The sequence below is a fragment of the Typopeltis vanoorti genome, chromosome 6, assembly GCF_054136105.1.
Source record: "Typopeltis vanoorti isolate ZY-2024b chromosome 6, IOZ_Tvanoo_1.0, whole genome shotgun sequence".
Lineage (NCBI taxonomy): Eukaryota > Metazoa > Arthropoda > Arachnida > Uropygi > Thelyphonidae > Typopeltis > Typopeltis vanoorti.
Genome location: NC_143554.1, coordinates 16,293,808 through 16,314,786, shown reverse-complemented (window position 1 = coordinate 16,314,786; position 20,979 = coordinate 16,293,808). Strand labels below are relative to the sequence as shown.

The 20,979-nt window shown below is 36.0% G+C and overlaps 1 protein-coding gene across 2 annotated transcripts in view; it reads left to right on the top strand.

Annotated features, from left to right (window-relative positions):
* The window catches only part of LOC150105310 (neprilysin-2-like), a 493,284-nt gene extending 479,849 nt beyond the window's left edge, over positions 1–13,435 (top strand). For both annotated transcript variants that reach the window (XM_090394688.1, XM_090394687.1), the window contains one exon: positions 12,410–13,435. In XM_090394688.1, the coding sequence (XP_090250814.1) occupies positions 12,410–12,509 (100 nt within the window). In that variant the 3' untranslated portion in view covers positions 12,510–13,435. The remainder of the gene's footprint in view (positions 1–12,409) is intronic.
* Positions 13,436–20,979: the final 7,544 nt, after the last annotated feature.

Genomic DNA, 20,979 nt, shown 5'->3' with positions numbered 1-20,979 from the left:
AAAAAAAAAAAGATATATCACCTTTGGTTACAGGTAAATTATATATGCCAAGAAAGTGTATTCTTTTTAATCCTTTATCCAATTGTAAGCAAGAGGCCAATGAGTTCACATCAGTTGACTTAGTATTGTATAATGCAGGGGGTGACCACAACATGGCTCGTGAGCCGCGTATGGCTTGCGTCCACGTGTCACGCAGCTCTTCACACTCTACCATGAAAAAATAAACAAAAAGAGAAGAGGAGACAACAAAACAGAAGAACAAAATAAAAAAAAAGAAGAGGGAGAGAAAGATGGGGTTAATAAAAATTACTGCAATTAAAAAGTTTAATTCAAAACAGATTAAATGAAGTTTACTTTGAACAATTAGAAACACAATAATTTTAGTTACCTATTTACTAGTAGAGACCTTCCTTGTATCCATTTTTTAGTAAGCTCATTAAAATTAGGTGTTTAATTAGTTAAAGCGGTTCTTACAAGCTTGTTCAAATGTTCGTCATTTAAAACAGATCTATATTTAGATTTAATAAATTTGAGTCGAATATAGTGCTTCACAGGAGTATGTGGTCCCAAAAATGGAGATCAGTTTCTGGCACATTGCATACGTGTTGTACCATTGGTCCAGAACTTGCTTCCAAAACTCAATTACAGAACATCCACTTTGCTTCACTAGTCCTTCACTAGCTTCAGTCCTTTATCCTCTTGAAGTTCCAAAAGCACCAGTTCTGCAGCTGCGACATTCATCACAATTGGTTTTGAAATAGGACAACTGCACTCAAGCGTGTTCGTGAGGAAAAGGATTTTCCAAAAAATCGAATGTTGGCTTAAAGTTCTCGAGGTCGCAAAAGATCAATTGTTGAATTCTTCAGCCAGATAATTTAATTTGCTAACATAAGATCCTGTTTCTAATTCCACTCCTGGCAAATTTGTCAGTATTTTCTTTAGACAAATGAAGTGATTGAAAGTTTTATTTTTCAAGTATCTCTGGAAAAATTGAAGTTTGCTTTGGAAACTTAGCACAGTCTGTGCAAGATCGGTTATCAGTATTTCTTTCCCTTGAAGTGAAACTTTTAATATCTGTAAAACATAGGTGAAAGATGCCATTTCTAACATAAGATTAACATACTAAGCAAAACCACGATATGTCATTAGGAATCTCATCACAGTTCAACTCATTGAGAAAGCTTTTGAAATGCGTTTTAGCACTTGAACAAATAAAACTGACAATTCTTTGAACTACCTTCCAAATTAAAAACACTTGGCAACTAGATGTTCCCTGTGAATAATGCAATGCGCAGGTAGGAAAGCAGGATGTGAATCATCATTCTCAAGGAGCCGTATGAGCCCTTTAGTTTTACCCCTCATAACTGGAGCACCATTGGTTGCAATGCTGATGATTTTTTGCACGATACCAAAGCTTTTGTAAGTGCAACATCGAGAGCTTCTTTGATATCAGAGCCACATTTTGTTTCTTTCAACGCTATGAAGTCCAATAGCTCTTCCTTGACTTCTAGGTCGTGAGATACAAAGCAGACAAATGTAGCTAGTTGTAGTTTATCCTGAATATCTGTAGATTCATCCAAAGCCAGACTAAATGCAGGACAGTTTTTCAAGTTATGGTGTAAGTTATTTACAATGTTAACACTAATAATGGAAATTCTCCTTTCAATTGTATGCCTGGAGACTGGCATCTATTCAATCAGTTTGAGTAGTTTTTTATTATTCAGGTCTAAAACTGAAATTATTCGTGCAGTATTCTTCCTGACAAATTCACCTTCCGTGTAATGACATTTTGCCTATGCAATATTAAATGCTAAAATAAAACCAGCCAAGGTAGTAACATCAGCCTCCTTAGGAAACATGGACATCAATTTACTCTGACCATGGAATTGTTCTTTCAAAGTTGAAAGTTTAGTTCACCTGAGATCAGAGCCAAGAGGAAATTCTTTACTAATATTACTGTGATGTGTATCATAATGACACTTGAGATTGCTGACTTTGAATTGCATAAGTGTTATTTGGCATATGGCACACATTAGTTTACTTCGTCATTTCATAGAAAAGAATCTCCTCTTCCCATTCTGGCCTAAAACTTCTGTGTTCCTCTTCATATTCATGTTTTTTATGTGACATTTCTAAGCATTTGAAAAAAGAGTTCAACGATAACAAGCACTGTCAATGGACTCGTACAACAATATGTTGAATGATGCCCAAAAGGAACTGTGTTTTGCATTATGAGATACTAAGCTAATTTATGTAAAGTCGTTAACATCTAAGTAGCTAGTTTACGAAGATACTTAATGTTCATTGCTTGCCTACACTTGAACATAGGATAAAACAGCAATATAATTTCTTGGCAAGTATAATTTATTCAAAAGTCTTGGTTCTTATGCTCTTTTCCTGAAGTAAAATATTTTTGTGGAGGCCCAATTTTCTTGATTTCATGGAATCAAAATACTCATTACCAGAGGTACATACTATCATGTAAAAAGATAATTGACCTGTGTCTTAAACTCATTCATAGTTTCTGCACTCACCACATGAGGCAACACGTTCCACTCACCAACAACTCTTCATCCAAAGAACTTGCTCCTCACTCACTTGCTTACATCCTTGTTCCAGGCATGGCTTCTTGTTCTATGCTTGGTTGGGTCTACTATATGAAATATCTTCTCCAAATTAATCAAGTAACAATAACAATCCCTCACCAAATTATATGTTTCAATCACATCTCCTATTCAAAAGGCTGTGCAAGTTGTATTCACTCAGGAGAGATTAAGCTTCACCAACAGTGAACCTTCTATGGATCCTCTAGAAGATATCATTCCCTTGAAAATGAGGTGACCAAATCACAGTAGTCCATATGTAACTTGACCAAGGCTTTATACAAGGGAACCATAACCTCTTTGCCTTTGTATGTCAAGTTCCTCCTCCTCCTCATCATCATTGCCATAATCTGTCTGATGTTCTCACAGTGTGACTCCTAAATTTCAAGTCTCTATCCACCATCACTCCTAGATCTGTCATCTCTGTAGACTATGTGAGTTTTCCCACTCATATAGTCTATAGCAGGGGTGTTCAACCCGTCGATCGTGATCGACCAGTCGATCGTGGAACGCTTTTTGGTCGATCTCTTGTGTATTCCTCCTTACTTACAAATTTAATTAAAACTGAAAACATAATATTTTATTTATCATTATTTTGTATTATTTTTAATTCGCTTTAAGTGTATTGCTATTGTTTATTTATTTTTCGTTAAAATTGTCAAATCAGTAATTTTCTTATAAGTTTGGGTAAATAAATTAATTTGGATCAGCGGAAGTCAAACAGCGAGCCAAGTGAATACGATAATAAGCAAAGTGTAAAAACTCGATTGTAGCTTAAATATTAAATATTCCAAAGCACATTACATCGATTTTTTACTTAAGTTAAGTCTCATGTGAATATTGTAAAAATATAAACTTCGTTTGTCTCGGTATAGTTTGTATTAGATGTTTTTGTAAATAACTCTTTTGAAGCTAATTGCTTTAAACAGGCAATGTTTTTGTCGCCGAAGCTGTACATGGCGGCATTAGGAAGATTGTTATTGAAACTTGTATGTATGAGAAAGGCTTGCAGGCTCTGTGTAAACATCTCCGAAGTCAGTCAGAAAGAGTTCAAACAACTTTCTGATGGCCGGCAACTTACAGTCAAAAGAAAGCGGAGGAAAACAACAGGCGTGCCGAACTTGAAACTTAAGATGAAAAACTCATACCGATTCTTTGAGGGTTGCCAAACTTCATGCAAGGCCTCAGAGGAGGCCTAATAAAAAGGGACTGAAGCAAGCTGAAGGGTCCCGGTTCCAGAATTGCTGTCAGAGAGGAGGCCGCCTGGTCCAGAGTCGCTGTTAGAGAGACTGCTCGGATCCACGTTGTTTGAGAGAGGAGTTTTCCAGAAAGGAGCTTCTCGGTTTGAGATATCACTAGAGAGACTACTTCTAGGCTGCAGACAAGGTTTCAAATTGCTGGAGAAAAGTTTCCAGGCCAGGTTAATGTCAGACATTCATGTTGCGTTTTCATTACAATTTGATGAATCAAACAATTTCACTGATATTGCTCAGTTAATGGTATTTATTCGCATGGTATTTCAAGATTATTCAAGTAAAGAAGAACTTTTGAAAATTATACCATTATTGGGAAGGACTAGGGAAGAAGACATTTTTTCGGCATTTGATGAATTTGTGAAACAACACAAACTTCCGCTTTTTAAACTTGTGTCTGTTGGTACTGATGGTGCTCCTGCAATGATAGGTAATAAATCAGGCTTCATTTCATTATGTAAAAACGATGACAAATATCCAGATTTTTTTAAATACCACTGTATTATTCACCAACAAGTACTGTGTAGTAAAAGATTAAACACAAAAGATGTTTTGGATATTACATTTCAAATTGTAAATTCTGTTCGAGGAAAAGCCCCCCCTGCAACGGCGGTTATTTAAATTACAGGCAGATGATGATAGGGAACTTCTGTTGTACAATAATGTTCACTGGCTCAGCAGAAGTAAATTTTTAGAAAGATTTCTTGTATTAATTAACGATATAAAAATTTTTTTTGATGAAAAAGGAGATAATTTTCCACAATTGAATGATAAAACAATGGTTGTTACACTTATCATTTTTAGTAGGTTTCTGTACAAAATTAAGCAATTTACATTTAGAGTTACAAGGTAGAGATAAAAATTTAATTGACATGTTAAGTTCAATAAAAACTTTCCAACAATACTTACTTTTATTAAAGAAAAATATAAATGACATTTCCCATATTTATTAATTTTTTGAACAGAATCAAGAAATGCTTCGCTATGATTTAAAAGAATTTATTCATGAAATAGAATTAGTTGAGGAAGAAATAAATTCAAGATTTAAAGATTTTAATAAAACTGAAATGATTGTATCTTTTATCAATAATCCATTTCAAGAAAACTTGAACATCACAGAAATTTCAAATAAAATTAGTGGGCTGTTTGATATAAACCAAGCTGAAGTAGAACTTGAGATAATAAACATTCTAAATAGTTTACATTTAAAATCAATAAACAACGAAGTCATTTGGAAGCATGCACATGAAAAATTTCCAATATTAACTAATATTGCGCGAAAAATTCTGTCGTGTTTCGGATTGACATACTTGTCAGAATCCGCTTTTTCAAATATGAACATCATAAAAAATCAATTAAGAAACCAAATTACAAATGATCATTTGGATGATTGTCTGCGATTGGCCACTTCTTCATATCAACTTGACTATGAAAATATTGTGAGGTCCAAACAATGCCAAATTTCACATTAACTTTTTTTTTTTCTTAATCAACCAGCATTTCCTGTAACTTGTGCGTTTGTAATCAATCTGTTGTTTTTTCTAACTTTGGTTTTCCAAAATAGAGAAATAAATATTTTATTCCAATATATTTGTTTTTTTTTTTTGTTGTATTAAAATAATTAATAATTAAAATGATAAATAAATTTTTAAATACACAAATAAAGTTTTTAGTTGTGTATTTTTAGTTGTTTATTTGTGCATAATCAGATATCAGATTGGGGGAACATGATCTATATAAGAGAGTAGATCGCGGAATAACTTATATATAAGAGAGTAGATCGCCAAATAACTTTTTATAGAAAAGTAGCTCGCGTAGTAAAAAAGGTTGAACACCACTGGTCTATAGAGATCCTCTTACAAGGCCATGATATCTGCTCTGCTTCTCATAGTTTTTCCCAACTTTTCATCACCTGCAAAGAGTTGCATATCTCCAGTTAAACATGTTCCACTATCATTAACATACAAGTTAAACAGTAATGGCAACAAACAGACCCCTGTGGTACTCTGCTAGTGACCTTCCTCTTTTGTGATACCCCCCCCCCCATACACAGCCTGCTAACACCTATCTGAACCAATAATCAATTCAACCCAACCGTCTCTTATCCAGTCCTATTTGTTGTATGGCAGTCCATCAAAGCCCTTTGAAAATTCCAAATATCCATGCTATATGTTTCTTTTTCATGAATTTGTCACCTTGTAATAGTATATAAGTAGATTGCTAAAACATGAGCTTCCCCTAACAAAGCCATGCTAACTACCCCCCCCTCCCTATTTGTGAAGTTGAGACTCATGTTAAACAGGTGTGCCAAGGGTGCCAATAATTCCATGAAACATTCTCTCAAGACACGTAGTGATATATTGTGGCCCACTGCCTTATTATTATCTTCAGACCTTCAGAGAATCAAAGACTCATCATGGGAGGCCCTTCTGTCACACGTACAGCTCTTCATACTGTGATGATGATGATGATGGTTTAGGAAAGGTCTAAAGAATATGAGGCATTGGTCTTATCGCCGATTCTAAGTAGGGGATGATATCAAATGTTTGTTTTTTAATGCAAAATGCAATTTAGGTTGCTTAAATGTCAAAGTTAGATGACTGTGAGGAGACCTTTACATAGCCTTTAAAGAATGCAGAAAACCAACTAGGGCTTCTGGCTTCATGTCCAATCCTCACTTTCACATGGTGTGCTCTATTAATAGGTATATGCTGGATACTGAATAAATGGGAATGGGTTGTCAATTTGGGAATTAGTCAACCAAACTGTGTTCTAAGGAAAAATTAAAAGCTAATCTTTGTTGGAGATTTAAACATCAGAGTAGGAAATGAATACCAGACATAAAAGACATATTGCAATGTTTGGGGAAAATTGGGAGAAAAGGAGAAAGTTAATAATAATGGTAAGTACCTCATGGATTTCTGTTCTGGACGCTGATTGGTCATCACTAACATTATGTTCCAACATAAGGATGTGCACAAATTCACATGAAGAGAAGATATAAGAAACATGGAAAGTCATTTTGGCTATGCTACTGATGAGATCAGTATCTTCACACTGATTCAGGCACATGGAGAGAATATACAAGAAATAAGGAAAGTCATTTTGACCATGCTACTGATGAACCACTGTGAACCTTCACAGTGGTTCAGGATACAGGCTCACATGGAGAAAAGATATAAGAAATAAGGAAAGTCATTTTGGCTATGCTATTGATGACATCAGTATCTTTAGGATGGTTCAGGTTCACATAAACCATGCTGTTTGATGACAGCAGTATCTTCAGGCTAGTTTGGAATACAGGCATATTGTATCGGGGATTTTGAAATACGAGGTCATCACTATTGTTGTATGGCAGTGAGCAGGATAAGAGTAAATATTATGTTGAAAAGAAAAAAACATGTAAGAAAGTTTTAAAAAAATCAAAGTCGAGCAGTTTTCATTAGTGAAAACTGTAGACACATATGAGAGTGGTCTGAAAAGTTCTCGGCCTAACAATGAAAACACGAATTTATAATTTTGAAATTATTTTTATTTTTCAATTAATACATTTATTCCAGCAATGCTCCAGGGCCATTATCTCATCCTTGTAGTGGTTCTCAGTAAGATCTGCAAAATACACCTCTTGATTCGAAAAAAAACGCTGACCAGCAAGGAAGAGTTTTAGTTTTGGGAAGAGACAAGTCAGAAGGAGCCATATCTAGGGAAAGGGTGGATATTCCAACAATTCATAGTGCACATCCCTTAATTTTCCCATTGCCAAAACAACTTTGTGGGCAGATGCATTGTCCTGATGAAGATGATTTTTTTCTTCTGCAAACCGGGTCTTGTCTCATAAATTTTTTCATCTAGTCTGGTTAAAAGATCGGAATAATATTCCCGGTTATTGTTTTACCCTTTTCAAGATAATTAATAAACAAAATGCCTTTTGCATCCCAAAATACCAATGCTGTGACCTCTCCTGCTGATGGAACCGACTTTGTCTTCTTTGGTGCTGAACAACTGGCTTCTGCCCACTGTTTTGACTGCTGCTTGGATTCTGGTGTGTAATGGTGAATCCAAGTCTCATCTGTAGTAATAAATCGATGCACAAAATCAGTTTTATTCTTGTTAAAATGCCTCAAGCACTGTTCAGAGATTTTATGCAAGTGTGTTTTTGATCTGCTGTGAGCAAGCATGGCACCCATCTTGCGCAAAGCGTTTTCATTTACAATTCTTCATGCAAAATATATCCTACACGTTCTTTCGAAATGTCTATAGTCTCAGCAATTTCACACACTTCGACTTGCTGGTCATCCAATACCATATCGTGCACTTGATGAATGATTTCTGGTAGTGTTACACTTTTTGGACGTCCTTCACATGGATCATCTTCATGCTTGTACGGCCATGTTTAAACTCTGCAGCCCATTTCTTAATTGTTGAAAATGAAGGAGAAGAGTGCCCATAAACTTTTATGTACTTCGAATGAATTTCTTTTGGCATTAAACCTTCTTTTACAAAGAATTTTATAACCACATGATACTCAATTTTATTCATTTCAAGGGATACAGACAACACTTTTGCTTTAGACAGCCATATAAAACAAACTACTTGATAGAATAACTTGCAGTTTCACATGGATGCTTATAACAGATGTAAAAAATTGGAAAAAAATCTCTTGCCAATAGTGTTGCCATCTATAGTCGAGGCAGAGAACTTTTCAGACCACCCTTGTATAAATATATTATTGCAAATATACACTTAGTATTGGAGGAAAAATGCAAGTGTTTGAAAACAAGAACCAAACCTTGGAGTATTTCATGGCAAACTTAGAAGAAAACATTGATTAATTCAGCTAAGCAGATATTGGTAAGGTTGATTGTAAGAAAAGGAAAATCAGAACTCCATGATGGATACAAGAAATTAAAGAGGAAGTCCTTTAAAGCCAGAGAGTATATAGAAAGATACCATCAAATAAGTTGGCAGATGCTCTGAGAAAATACAGAGATATGTGAGAGAGCTAAGCTATGCATAGAAGTAGCTAAACAAAAGTCATGGGAAGAGTTTGATAAGCATATATAACAAATACCATGAATGTCACAAAAATGATGTTCTGAAATCTATTCCAAAAGCTTAGAAACAGAAGAAAGAGTATACATTAATGGAATCAGAGATAAAGAATGTGATATGAAAACTGAAGCTGAAGATATTCTGAATGTCTGGAATAATTATTTAGAATGACTGTTAACTGAAACAAGCAGTGAGAGAACAATGGTAGAAAATATGCAAGAGGAATGCAATAAATACCTGAGGTAGAAAAGCTGTCAAAAGCCTGAAATATGATAAGGCAGCTAGAGTAAAATGATAATTGACTAAAAATGAGGATAAAAACTTTATGAGGCTATATAACATAATCCTTCAGACTAGACCTTCTGCTTTCAGAGGGTTTAATTCTGGGTAATTAGAGTAGAACTCTCATAGATTCCATCAAAAGGAAACAGATGGAATTGCAAAGGGTTCTAAAATGAAAAAGAAAAAGAAAAAAAATGTGAAAATAAAAAAGAATATCAAAATTACAGAAAAATTTCTGCACCAAGTGTTCCAGGCAGGATTGCTGCAAGCATGTTTAAGAAAAGGCTAAGAAAAACTGCAACAGAAACTCGGAGAATAATAAGCTGGATTCAGGCCAAACAGGAGTTGCCTGGAACAGATTTTCACTTTACAACAAATAGTTGAGAAATTGTGAGAATATGGTTGGCTGAGTGGTTAGCATATCTGCTCTTCGGTGAACAAGTTGAAGATTTGAACTTTTCTGAGGGCATGGATGTATGTGATTGTCTTTATTATTATTATTATTATTACATGACACCTGCAGTGAGTCCAAGGACTCATGGTGGGATTCGAACCTGCAGCCTTTTGGCTGGAAAGCGGATACACTAACCACTTTGCCAACCAGGCCAGCATGTGGAAGATGAATTTCATTGCTCAGTGCAAGACCACCATTACCCTTATTGGAGGCCTGAAGTTGCTTTAAAAAATTCTGTGTGGTGTCTAGAGCAGGATTTCTGGATGAGGTGAAAAAATGAATAAACAATAATGTAAAAAATTATAAACATTAATAAAAATAGAAAAAAAATCCTTATCCCACCCACAGTACTTTACTATAGGTTCACAACCTTTTGTGGTTGGAGTCACACACATGCATATAACCAGAGACACGCCAAGGGTATTTGCCGCCCGGGTGCAAACTTTTATCGGCCACCCCTAATACTGCATTGTATAATCCAAATTAGATATTAGCTACATAAAATGCCTGCCCGAGTGCGGTGCACCCTCAGGTTGGCACGGCCCTGCATATAACTTAAGTTTTATGTAGATCTGTAAATGCATATGACTAGGTGCTAATAACTGTTCAGAACACTATAATTATATGGAAGTAAATGGAACATTATACAAAGCCATACATATTCTCTAAGGTCATAAGTCAAAAATGTAAGTATGGAAAGTTCATTTCACGTAAAATCAAGCATAAGACAAGAGTGTACTTTAACTCCACTCTTTTCATAATCTGTATGGATCACATTATGAAAGAAAGTGGCATAAAACCTGATATCAGAATCAGAGATATCAAGCTTAGTTCTTTGTTCTATGCTGATGATGTTATACTCTTATACCTTATACTGATTATTCTCGTGGAAAGGCTTAGACAGTGGTTATGCATTTTTTACTAAATAATTTAAGGAAATTACAACATCAACTAGGATGTTATAAATCCAGTATAAGTCTGGGATTTCTTAACGAAATTGAATAACTGCTGTAATAACCTTGGCATGAAAATTAGCAATAAAAAGATCAAAATTATGAAAATAGGCAAACATAAAAAACTTCAACTGCATTTTCATTGGAGAATTTATAGAACAAGTAAAACATCTCAACAATTTAGGCACAGGTTTTAGTGAACATGGCAATTAAAAATGGAAATAGACAATCTAATAAGCAAAGCTGGTTTGGTAGTGAGCCAGCTGAATAAATTTATATGGAATAAGAAAGAAATTAAGCTAAAACATTAAAATAGCAGTATAAGACAGTTTTGAAAGTAATCTTAACTTATGGATTATGAGAGTTGAGTCAGCAATAAAAACAGCTGATCAAAGACTAGAATTCAATTATGAAAGTTCCGAGAAAAATTAGAGCAGTTAACAGATGGTGTCAGTAAAATTAAGATATTAGGAAGGAATTGACATTGTTAGCATTCATGAATGTGTAAGCAGAGTTAATCTAAGGTCACTTAAATTGAATGGGAAAAGAAAGGGTAGCAAGATAGGTGTTTGATGCCAAAATCACAAATGAAGACCCAGGGGAAGACCAAGATTTAGATGGATTGATGCAGTCAGAAGTATGCTGGAAGATAAAAATATAAGATCTGACAATACTGGAGTGCTGACAAGTGATAGACAGATAAGAAAATTGTAGACAAGGACATTAGTAATAGTGTGAACTTAATTGTGTAATACTGTTAGAGTATCCTGCTCACCCCCATTGACAGCACATATCCGAAAATTAATGATGATGAGATGCAAACACATTGGTTAAATAGATAACGATCTGCTATATGATATTGTCATTCTGTCCAAATCACTGGCACTCCAAAAGTCAGACCAGCATTTTTACTGAATCCATAGTGTCAATTACCTTTATAAGATATACAGTAATGTACAGCAATAATGAGGAACCCACTTTTTATTTTAATGGCATATTTCACACCAAAAGTAATGAAAGTAAGCTGTTCTTGCTGTGGAGGTGATATTGTATTATTACTGCTTAACACTTGTAAACAAGGCTACATGCACACAAAACTAATGTATGCAAATAAAAAAAAAAAGAAGCAATGATTAGCCATTGGAAAAAAACCTTAGTTTCCATTAGGGAAAACCCTGCCACTTCCATATAAGAATGCCTAACTCGCCTTCGGTTTGAACATATAAAGGATCATATTTGTGACAGGATTCAAACAAGGTCTTCCCAACTAAAGGGCATTGTGTTTACTAACTGAGCTAAAGTTGTGGATTCAGCTTTAGCTCAGTTAGCTTTCAAGATACATTAGAATCATGTAAATTAATTTCTGGTGTGTAATAAAAGTAATTTTTCATTGACCACTATTATTAATTGATTAATGTGCAGCTTTTTTTATGTTAAAAATATTGAATTCATCATTTATTAACTGTAAACTGACTATGATGTTATGATTAATATTTTATGCAAAACTTTTTGTACAGTACACAACACAATACTTTAATTATCCTTTTCATTAACTGTAAACTGACTATGATGTTATGATTAATATTTTATGCAAAACTTTTTGTACAGTACACAACACAATACTTTAATTATCCTTTTATGGTTATTCTTAATTAAAACTTTTGTTGGAAACATTTCAAATAAAAGTTTAATATAAGAAATAGTAATGTCAAATAATATTTTTTTTTGTAGAAAAACTTGATACTATAATTTCTTAAATATTACTTATACAGACATTATATGTGAAAAGTGAATTTCTCATCTACATTACAGGATAATTGGTCCACTTTCCAATTCACCAGAATTTTCTAAAGAATTCAACTGTCCACTGGATTCACCAATGAATCCAAGAAAGAAATGTGCTGTGTGGTGATCATAAAAAAAAAAAAAAAAACTGCCATGCACTTCGAGTGCCATGCACAATCGATGACTATGTTGCTGTAAATGAAAAAAATAACAAAAAAAAAATAGAGAAGTGCTGATATAACATCATTTTTTCCATTTAAAGAAGCTGAAAAGTGAGTGAGGTGGATTCCATTTCATCAGTCCATAGACATGTCTGCTACCAGGTTTCTGTATATAGATAGTCTCTGGTTGTGGCCTCATGTGTCCGCCCTTGTATTATAGTGTGTACAGATTATATCTTTCTCTACATGGAATTAAAGAAAAAATATACTATTTTGGAGGTCTATCTAAAATATTGACAGACAGGAATGCATCATATTGCATCACAAATCTTACAAATACAAATATATACTTTTGTGGTACTCTGTTCTTCAGTGCTGGGACAATATGAAAGAAGCCTTTTTTTGTTACTGTGTTACTGAATTATGAAGGAAAGCATTGAACATTTTGATGTAGTATAATACATGGTGTATAGTTTGGTGTTCAGGAAAAGAACTTTAACAGAATGTGAATGTTGCCCTGTACATGGTCAACCACAGCTTCTAGTTTCCAGCATTTTTTTTTTTTTGTAACGAAGAAAGGGCAGTTATGTGGGCTTGCATATATACAAATAAACATGCAGTTCAGATTTTTGGAGTATGGAGGTTCAAGCCCATCAACTACTTCCTTGAATGCACCGATGCCCTTGGAGTTTTAACATTGCTTTAAAGATAAACTACATTGCTTTAAGTAAAATCATTTGGACTGACAATGGATATAATCGCACAAGTATGCTTATCGATATGAATTTTGTGGGAGCTCTCCACAGTTTACTTAAAGGTTAATTTACTAATGCAAATGACAAACTTTCTTCTTATCAAAATAAAATAGTACTATTCTGTTCTCAAAATAAAGTATTCCACAGTCAAGGCTGGGAAATTGTTTAAAATTGTAATTCATTTATTTGGTAATGAAAAAAAAAAGCTGGGAAAAATAAAATAATTTATAAGATAATAGGATATTTTCTTTGAAAACTGTGTACCTTGTCTTTTAGAAACACAATAATTCTTTTTCCCAATATTTATGTAATTTATTTCCATTATGTTAAACAGTAAAGTAATAAAAACTGAAACACATATTTGGGATGTTATTTAAATGAAACAAGAATATCCAGGTGATTATTTTTTAGACTTTCTACTAAATGCAAAATGCATTTGAATAGATTGTCCTATATTCTCATTTACTTAAATCTCTTTTGATATTTTTTTTTAGTTGAAAATCCACAATGATATTCATGGGCTAAAGGCTCCTAACAAAATTTAGTAGTAAGAAAGAAAAAATCCCACCGTATGGGAGAGATTCGACGTTACAATCTTGAGATGGTAGATGAATTTCATTGCCCAGTGAGACCACATTCAACTTAATGGATGCCTGAACTGATCTCGGGGGGGGGGGGGGGGGGGTTGCCTCTAGCAGAGGTTCCAGATATAATCCTTAACCCACTCATAGAACTAATGTACAATAGATTTACAACATAAAGATTAAAATACAGAATTTGTTTCTGGAAAAAGCTGACATTGGTTGTTTTGCTCATGTTTTAAATTTGAGGAAACTGATAAAATGATGCATGTAATTCAGTTGAACGCCAACTGTGACAGCATCTGCAGAAATGACAAAGTAACAGAAACTGTGCATACCATGCATCACCAAGAGAGAGAGAAATGCTATTAACCACCTGCTTTCTTTTTGCTGAATAGAGTCAAGGATTTTTATAATTTTTGAAAGACATTCCTAAAAATCATTATGCTGTCTTCTGAAGAGTAGAATTTGGCTAATCAACTAAAACCTCTTTATCCCAGACTCACTTCAACTTCATTATCAACTTCATCTTCATTGCCTTGTGTTTTATGTAGAGGTACCTCCATAAGTGCTATTCCACTAGAACTAGCATTTATCATTCTTTCGCTTACCACAAAATCTATAACATGAGGAAGCTGCTTATGATAAATTTATTGTCCAATTACAAACCAACTTAATATGCTTCTCTTCCTCCTCTTTTTTTCCCTTTTTTCATTCCATCTGCATCTATTCCATGGAAAAGCCTTTCTTACTAAGAGTTTTCTAAGAACACAATGTCCAGTTGATCAAAAACATCTGTGGGTTCCTTCTCTATTAAGGTCTCTCTCTCTTGTAGTGAGCTGTAGGATCTACAACCTTTGTGTGTGTAAGGGAGGGGTCATTATTTTTAAAAGTAAATCCTATAGAAAAAACAGCAGTTAATATCATATATACAGGTATCATGCACTAGTGATTATTATTATCATTATTCCCAGACCTCCATGGAGTCAGACTCATTGTGGGAAGTCCCCCTGTCATACACACAAATAATCATACCATGCCTTAAATATATTCACATTCTCTGTAGACATTACACTCTCAGGCAGTGCATTCTAGTCATTTACCACTCTCCATGCAAAAAAATGACTCCTCACTCCTTGCTGACATCCTCCTTAGACAGCTTCCTGACAGGGATGACCTCTAGTTCTCTCTCATTTCTCATCATTCTATGAAAAGCCTCTTCAACATTAATCTGATAAGAAGCCCTTACTAACTGATGCATCACTATCATATCACCCCTTCTCCTCTTCCTGTCAACTACACCCTGTAAATTGCATCTTCTCAACATTTCTTCATACTTGACATTCCAGAGACAAGAAACCACCTTAGTCAATCACCTCTAAATCCTTTCCAATACTTCTTCATCCTTTTGAAAAGCGGGTGACCAAATCTCTGTACAGTAGTCCATATTGATCTAATCAAGGCCTTGTAAAAATTCTTTATTTCTACAAGTCAGTGTCCTCTTCATCATTGCCAGAACTTGTGTTGTCTTCAATTTTAGAAATGTGTCCTCTAAATTTCAGGACCCCTAGCCACCATCACCACCTCCTTAGTTCAGTTGATTTTGACAGAGCCCTTTGGTTGGAAAGACCTGGGTTTGAATCCCATTTACAAGGAACCTCAATCAGGGCTTTTCAGTCAAAGGTATGTTAGCTGGTCTCATACAGAGGTTGAGGGTTTCCCTCCCAGAAACTTAGGTTATTTGTTCCTCTAAACAGGCAAACCAGCTCCACGAACAGACATAAGATGCTAACTGCAAGCTGGAAAGATAAGATGGTGAGGCTCTAATCTCAAGTAGAGGTTCACAATAGTCTACCTTCTTGATGAAGATGACACTTGACAGGACATCCATCATCATACCCAGATCACTTATTTTCCTCCAGCTCCCTCCAGTAAATCCCCACTGTACTCTACATTCCATTTTTGTTTTCAAAATTTTAAAATCTTGCGCTTTGCAACTTTGAACTGGTAACCCTATTTATCTGTCCATTCTTAGTCTCTTGAAGTATTTTTGTAAAGCCATAATATCTACTCTACTTTTCATAGTTCTCCCCACTTAGCATCATATGCAAATAACTAAATATCCCCAATTTCATGAACATACAGGTTAACAGCAATGACCCTAAAATAGGCCCTTTGAGGCACACCACTAGTGACTTTCCACTTCTGGGATATTGCTTTGCCATTTGCAACTTACTGATGCCTTTAAGACAACCAATCTCCAATCCAGTGCACTATATCAAAGAGAATATCACTGTTATCAACCCAATTCTGGATCCTGTTTCTCACTAACCTATTCAACATATTATTATTATTACAACATTCTCATAGAGTTCAGTGGCCAGTTTGGGTTGGAGGCAATGCTTCTTGTTGTCTCAATAGAGTCATTACTAACCATTATTCACACAGTGCCTGCCATACTTGTCCTAAAATTATTATTATTATTCAGGCCTCCATGGAGTCAAAAGACTCATCATGGGAGGTCATTCCTAAGACACACAAAGTTTATCATACCACTCCTTAAACTCACTGACCATTCTCGCTCTCACCACTATCAAGCAATGCATTCCATGGTTCAACTACCCTCCATGCAAAGAAACCACTACTCACCCTCTTTCTCACAGTTTCCTTTCGTAACTTACAGGGATGGCCCCTCGTTATCACTCCTTCCTGCTGTTCAACCAAGTGAAAAAACTCCCCAGTGTCAACTCAACCCTGTAACCACCTCTCAACAGTTTAAAAGTCTCAATCATATCACCTCCCCTTCTATCCACCACTCTGCAGTCCACACTCCCTCAGCCAATCCTCATAACTAACATTGTACAGTCCTGAAACCATCTTTGTTATCTGCCTTTGTACCCTTTCCACAGTTAATTTATCCCCTTCAAATCCTGGGGACCAGATCTGAGAACAATAGTCTAAGTGTGGTCTGATCAGAGTCTTATACAACGGAATGATAACCCTTTTATCTCTGCAGGTCAGCATCCTTCTCATTATTGCAGCAATCCTCTGTTTTACCCCTAAATTTCAGGTTCTATCAGTCATCAACCCCAGATCTCTTGTCTTCCTACTTCCTCTGGTATAACTCCTCCCATAGAGTATGCAGTGTCCCATCAATGTTTCTCAAACCTCAAGACCTTACATTTTGCTGCATTGAACCGATATCCCCCATTCATTTGCCCATCTAACTAGCTTATTCAAATCCTCTTGCAAGGCTACCACATCTGCACTGCAAATATAGGTCCCAGTACTGAGCCCTGTGGAACCCCACTTGTAACCTTCTGCCTCCTTGAAACTGCCCCACCATACACAACTCTCTAATACCTATCGGACAGCCAATCCTGAATCCAGTTGACCAATCTGACATCCAGACCCACGTGCTGCAACTTGAATATTGGCTTATCATGTGGCACCCTGTCAAATGCCTTTGCTAAGTCTAGGAAACTTGTAGTATATGCCTTTCCCTCTCTAATGCTCTCTTAACTTTATTATAAAAGGCTAGCATATTGCAAAAACTAGAGCACCCCTTCACAAATCCATGTTGACTCTCACAGATAACATTACCCTCATCTGCCCAATGCTGTATACAGTCCCTCACTACTTTCTCCAAGATCTTACCAACTACTGATGACACACAAACTGGCCTCTAATCAGACACTTCCAGTCTGCTACTGCCTTATGCAATGGCACTATCTTACCTTCCTTCCTTCCATTCCATGGGCACCTTTCCCGCAGCCGGTTGTGCTAAGGAACTGACATTGCCATTGAAAAGCCAGGTCAAAGGCAATGTCAGTTCCTTAGCACATTCTCTCAAAACTGATAGTGAAATACCATCCAGTCCCAAAGCTTTACTGACATCCAGAGTACTCAATATTTGGAACAGACTCTCCTCCTGCACCTCTAAACCTGGAACCTGCCCTATCCCTCTAGTATTAAAATTGACTCCTCCAGGATGAAATACTCCAATAAAGTGTTCATTGAACAATTCCACTATGTCTTCTGCATCAGTCACTCTATTCTCTTTATCTCACAATGTCATTCTTCCACAGTTGTTTCTCCTCCTACTGGCCACATAGCTAAACAATTCCCTAAGATTTTCTTTGGATCTAAGGGCCAATCTTTTCTCATATTCCAGTTTCGCCTTCTTTACCATACTAGTCACTCTCCTGGTCTGTGTCTTATATTCTTCATGCATCTTCTCTTCACCTGTTTCCTTATATCTCTTCCATAACCTCTTTTTCACATGCAGTTCCTGTTTAATTATGTTTGTCATTCACTTTACTTCAAATTGTGTCCTCTTCTTCACTCATGGAATACAGCTTACTGTTGCTGCTAACAAATATTCCTTCACAGTTATCCAAGCAATAATGATATCCCAGCCTTCCAATTCCTCCCTCCACGAAACTTCCCCAAGTTGACATCTAAGACTATTATAATCACCTGCTTTATAATTCCACATGATTCCAAAATTGATTAACTAACTCTGGCATCATGTTTATTCACTACTCCAGAGAAAACTTCTAGTCCTTGCATTCATGCTAATTGCACAGTTATTCAATTTATATGGGTGATATTCTTCTCTGGAGCCTGTGGAGCTCGGTATGGATGAAGCCCTTTGGTCAGAAAGACCTGAGCTCGATTCAAATCCATAATGTGAGGAAACACATCTGGTCTCTTTCAACTAAAGGTGAGTTAGCCAGTCTCATACAGAACTAGAGGTTTTTTTTTTGTCCCTCAGAACAGGCAAATCGACCCTGTGAACACATGCATCTACAGACATAGAACATACCAGGAGGGGGGGGGGGGAATAATAGCATACGGCTGCGAAGTCCACAGCTAAGAACAAAGGTTCATGAGAGCTTAAGAAGAAGATATTCTTCTCCACAGTTTGGATGTGTGACATATCTGAATGAAAGTCGTCATTCAAAAAATATTGTTTAAACATTAGGTTAGGAAAATACATAGATATGTATGAGAGGATCAGTGGTGGCTCGTGGCTTGAAATCATGGGGGGGGGGGGGTGCTCTTACTTTCAAAATCTACATATACACTGTAAGTACAGTGTATACATGTTTGGATAAAATATCAAAATTATGGTAAAAATGTAAAAAAAAATTAAACATGAAACAATATTGTTTATCATCGATAAATTATACAGTTTGGTATAATTCAAAATTACTTAAAAATAAAATATATTCTCCTTGTTTTGTGTAATGAAAAAATATTGTTTATTATCGATAAGATTATACAGTTTAGTATAATTCAAAATTAGTTAAAAATAAAATCCATTCCTTTAATTGTAATTAAAGGAATGGATTTACAATTTTTGGACATTACAATTAAATCCTTTAATTGTAATGTCCAATTATTTAAAGAGACAGAGTAAACACGATAAGCACTATGAACACTTTACTACTGGCACAAACTGCATGTAAACAACAGTGGAACCGCACGACAGACAGTGCCACATTACGTTAATAGCTCGCATCTCACTGTGACGTGCATATGCTTGTATGCTTAGCAATATGACACTGTGGTAAACACAGTGCTGCTAGCATCCTTCGCCCTCCCACGTGCTACAAGATGGATTTTTATCATTTTTTATACAAAATAAGAGAAGTCTATAGATTGTTGATGATAAAATTAAATATTACAAGCAAATATAAATAAATTAATAAATATATTTATATATTGAGAAAAATTGGGGGTGCTGCAGTTCCGAAGTACCTATGCATGAGCTGCTCCTGGAGGGGGATACCCAAAAATAACTGGAATCTGAATTTGGCACAATGGATGATGCCGCTAGGCTTCGTGAGTGTACAGTTTTCCATGCCAGTCTGGCAAGTGCGGTCAACCTGCGTTTTTATTATTATTATTATTCAGGCCTCCATGGAGTCAAAAGACTCATCGTGGGAGGTCCTTCCTAAGAACATAAAGTCTGTCAAGACTCATCGAGGGGAGGTTCCCCCTAAGAAACACAAAAGTCTATCATACCACTCTTTAAACTCGTTGACCGTTCTCACTCCTACCACTCCATCAGGCAATGCATTCCACGGTTCAACCACCCTCCATGCAAAGAAACCACTCCTTACCCTCTTGCTCACAGTTTCCTTTCATAACTTCCAGGGATGGCCTCTTATCATCACTCCTTCCCTCTGTTCAACCAAGCGAAAGAACTCCCCAGTGTCAACCCTGTAACCACCTCTCAACAGTTTAAAAGTCTCAATCATATCACCTCTCCTTCTTCTATCCACCAAACTCTGCAGTCCACACTCCCTCAGCCAATCCTCATAACTAACATTGTACAGTCCTGAAACCATCTTTGTTATCTGCCTTTGTACCCTTTCCACAGTTAATTAATCCCCCTTCAAATCTTGGGGACCAAATCTGAGAATAATAGTCCAAGTGTGGTCTGATCAGGGTCTTATACAATGGAATGATAACTGTTTTATCTCTGCAGGTCAGCATCCTTCTCGTTATTGCAGCAATCCTCTGTGTTACCTTCACTACCTTTGCAATATGTCCCCTGAATTTCAGGTTTCTATCAATCGTCAACCCAGATCGCTTATTTCCCCCTTCTTTCTCCAGTATAGCTCCTCCAACAGAGTATGCAGTGTCCCATTGATGTGTCCCAAACCTCAAGACCTTACATTTTGCAGCATTAAACTGACAACCCCTATTCATTTGCCCATCTATCTAGCTTATTTAAATCCTCTTGCAGGGCTACCACATCTGCACTATTACTAATAATCCTTCCCAGCTTTGCATCATCCGCAAAGAACTCGTTAAAATCTCCCATAACAATCATTCTTCTTGCACTTGCCAAACTTAGCTGTCTAAACATCTCCTGGTCCCCATCCTCTGTGCTCCTGGGTCTGTAGCAACACCCCACTAAATATCCTGTCTTGCCTACCTCTACCTCACACCATATGCTCTCAAAATCATTTTTGTCTCACTTCCTTCCAAAGCCTCCACTCTTAGAAGACATAGGTCATCACTTATCATAAGCAGTACCCCACCACCACGCTTTCCCCTCCTATCCTGATGAAAAATGCTATACC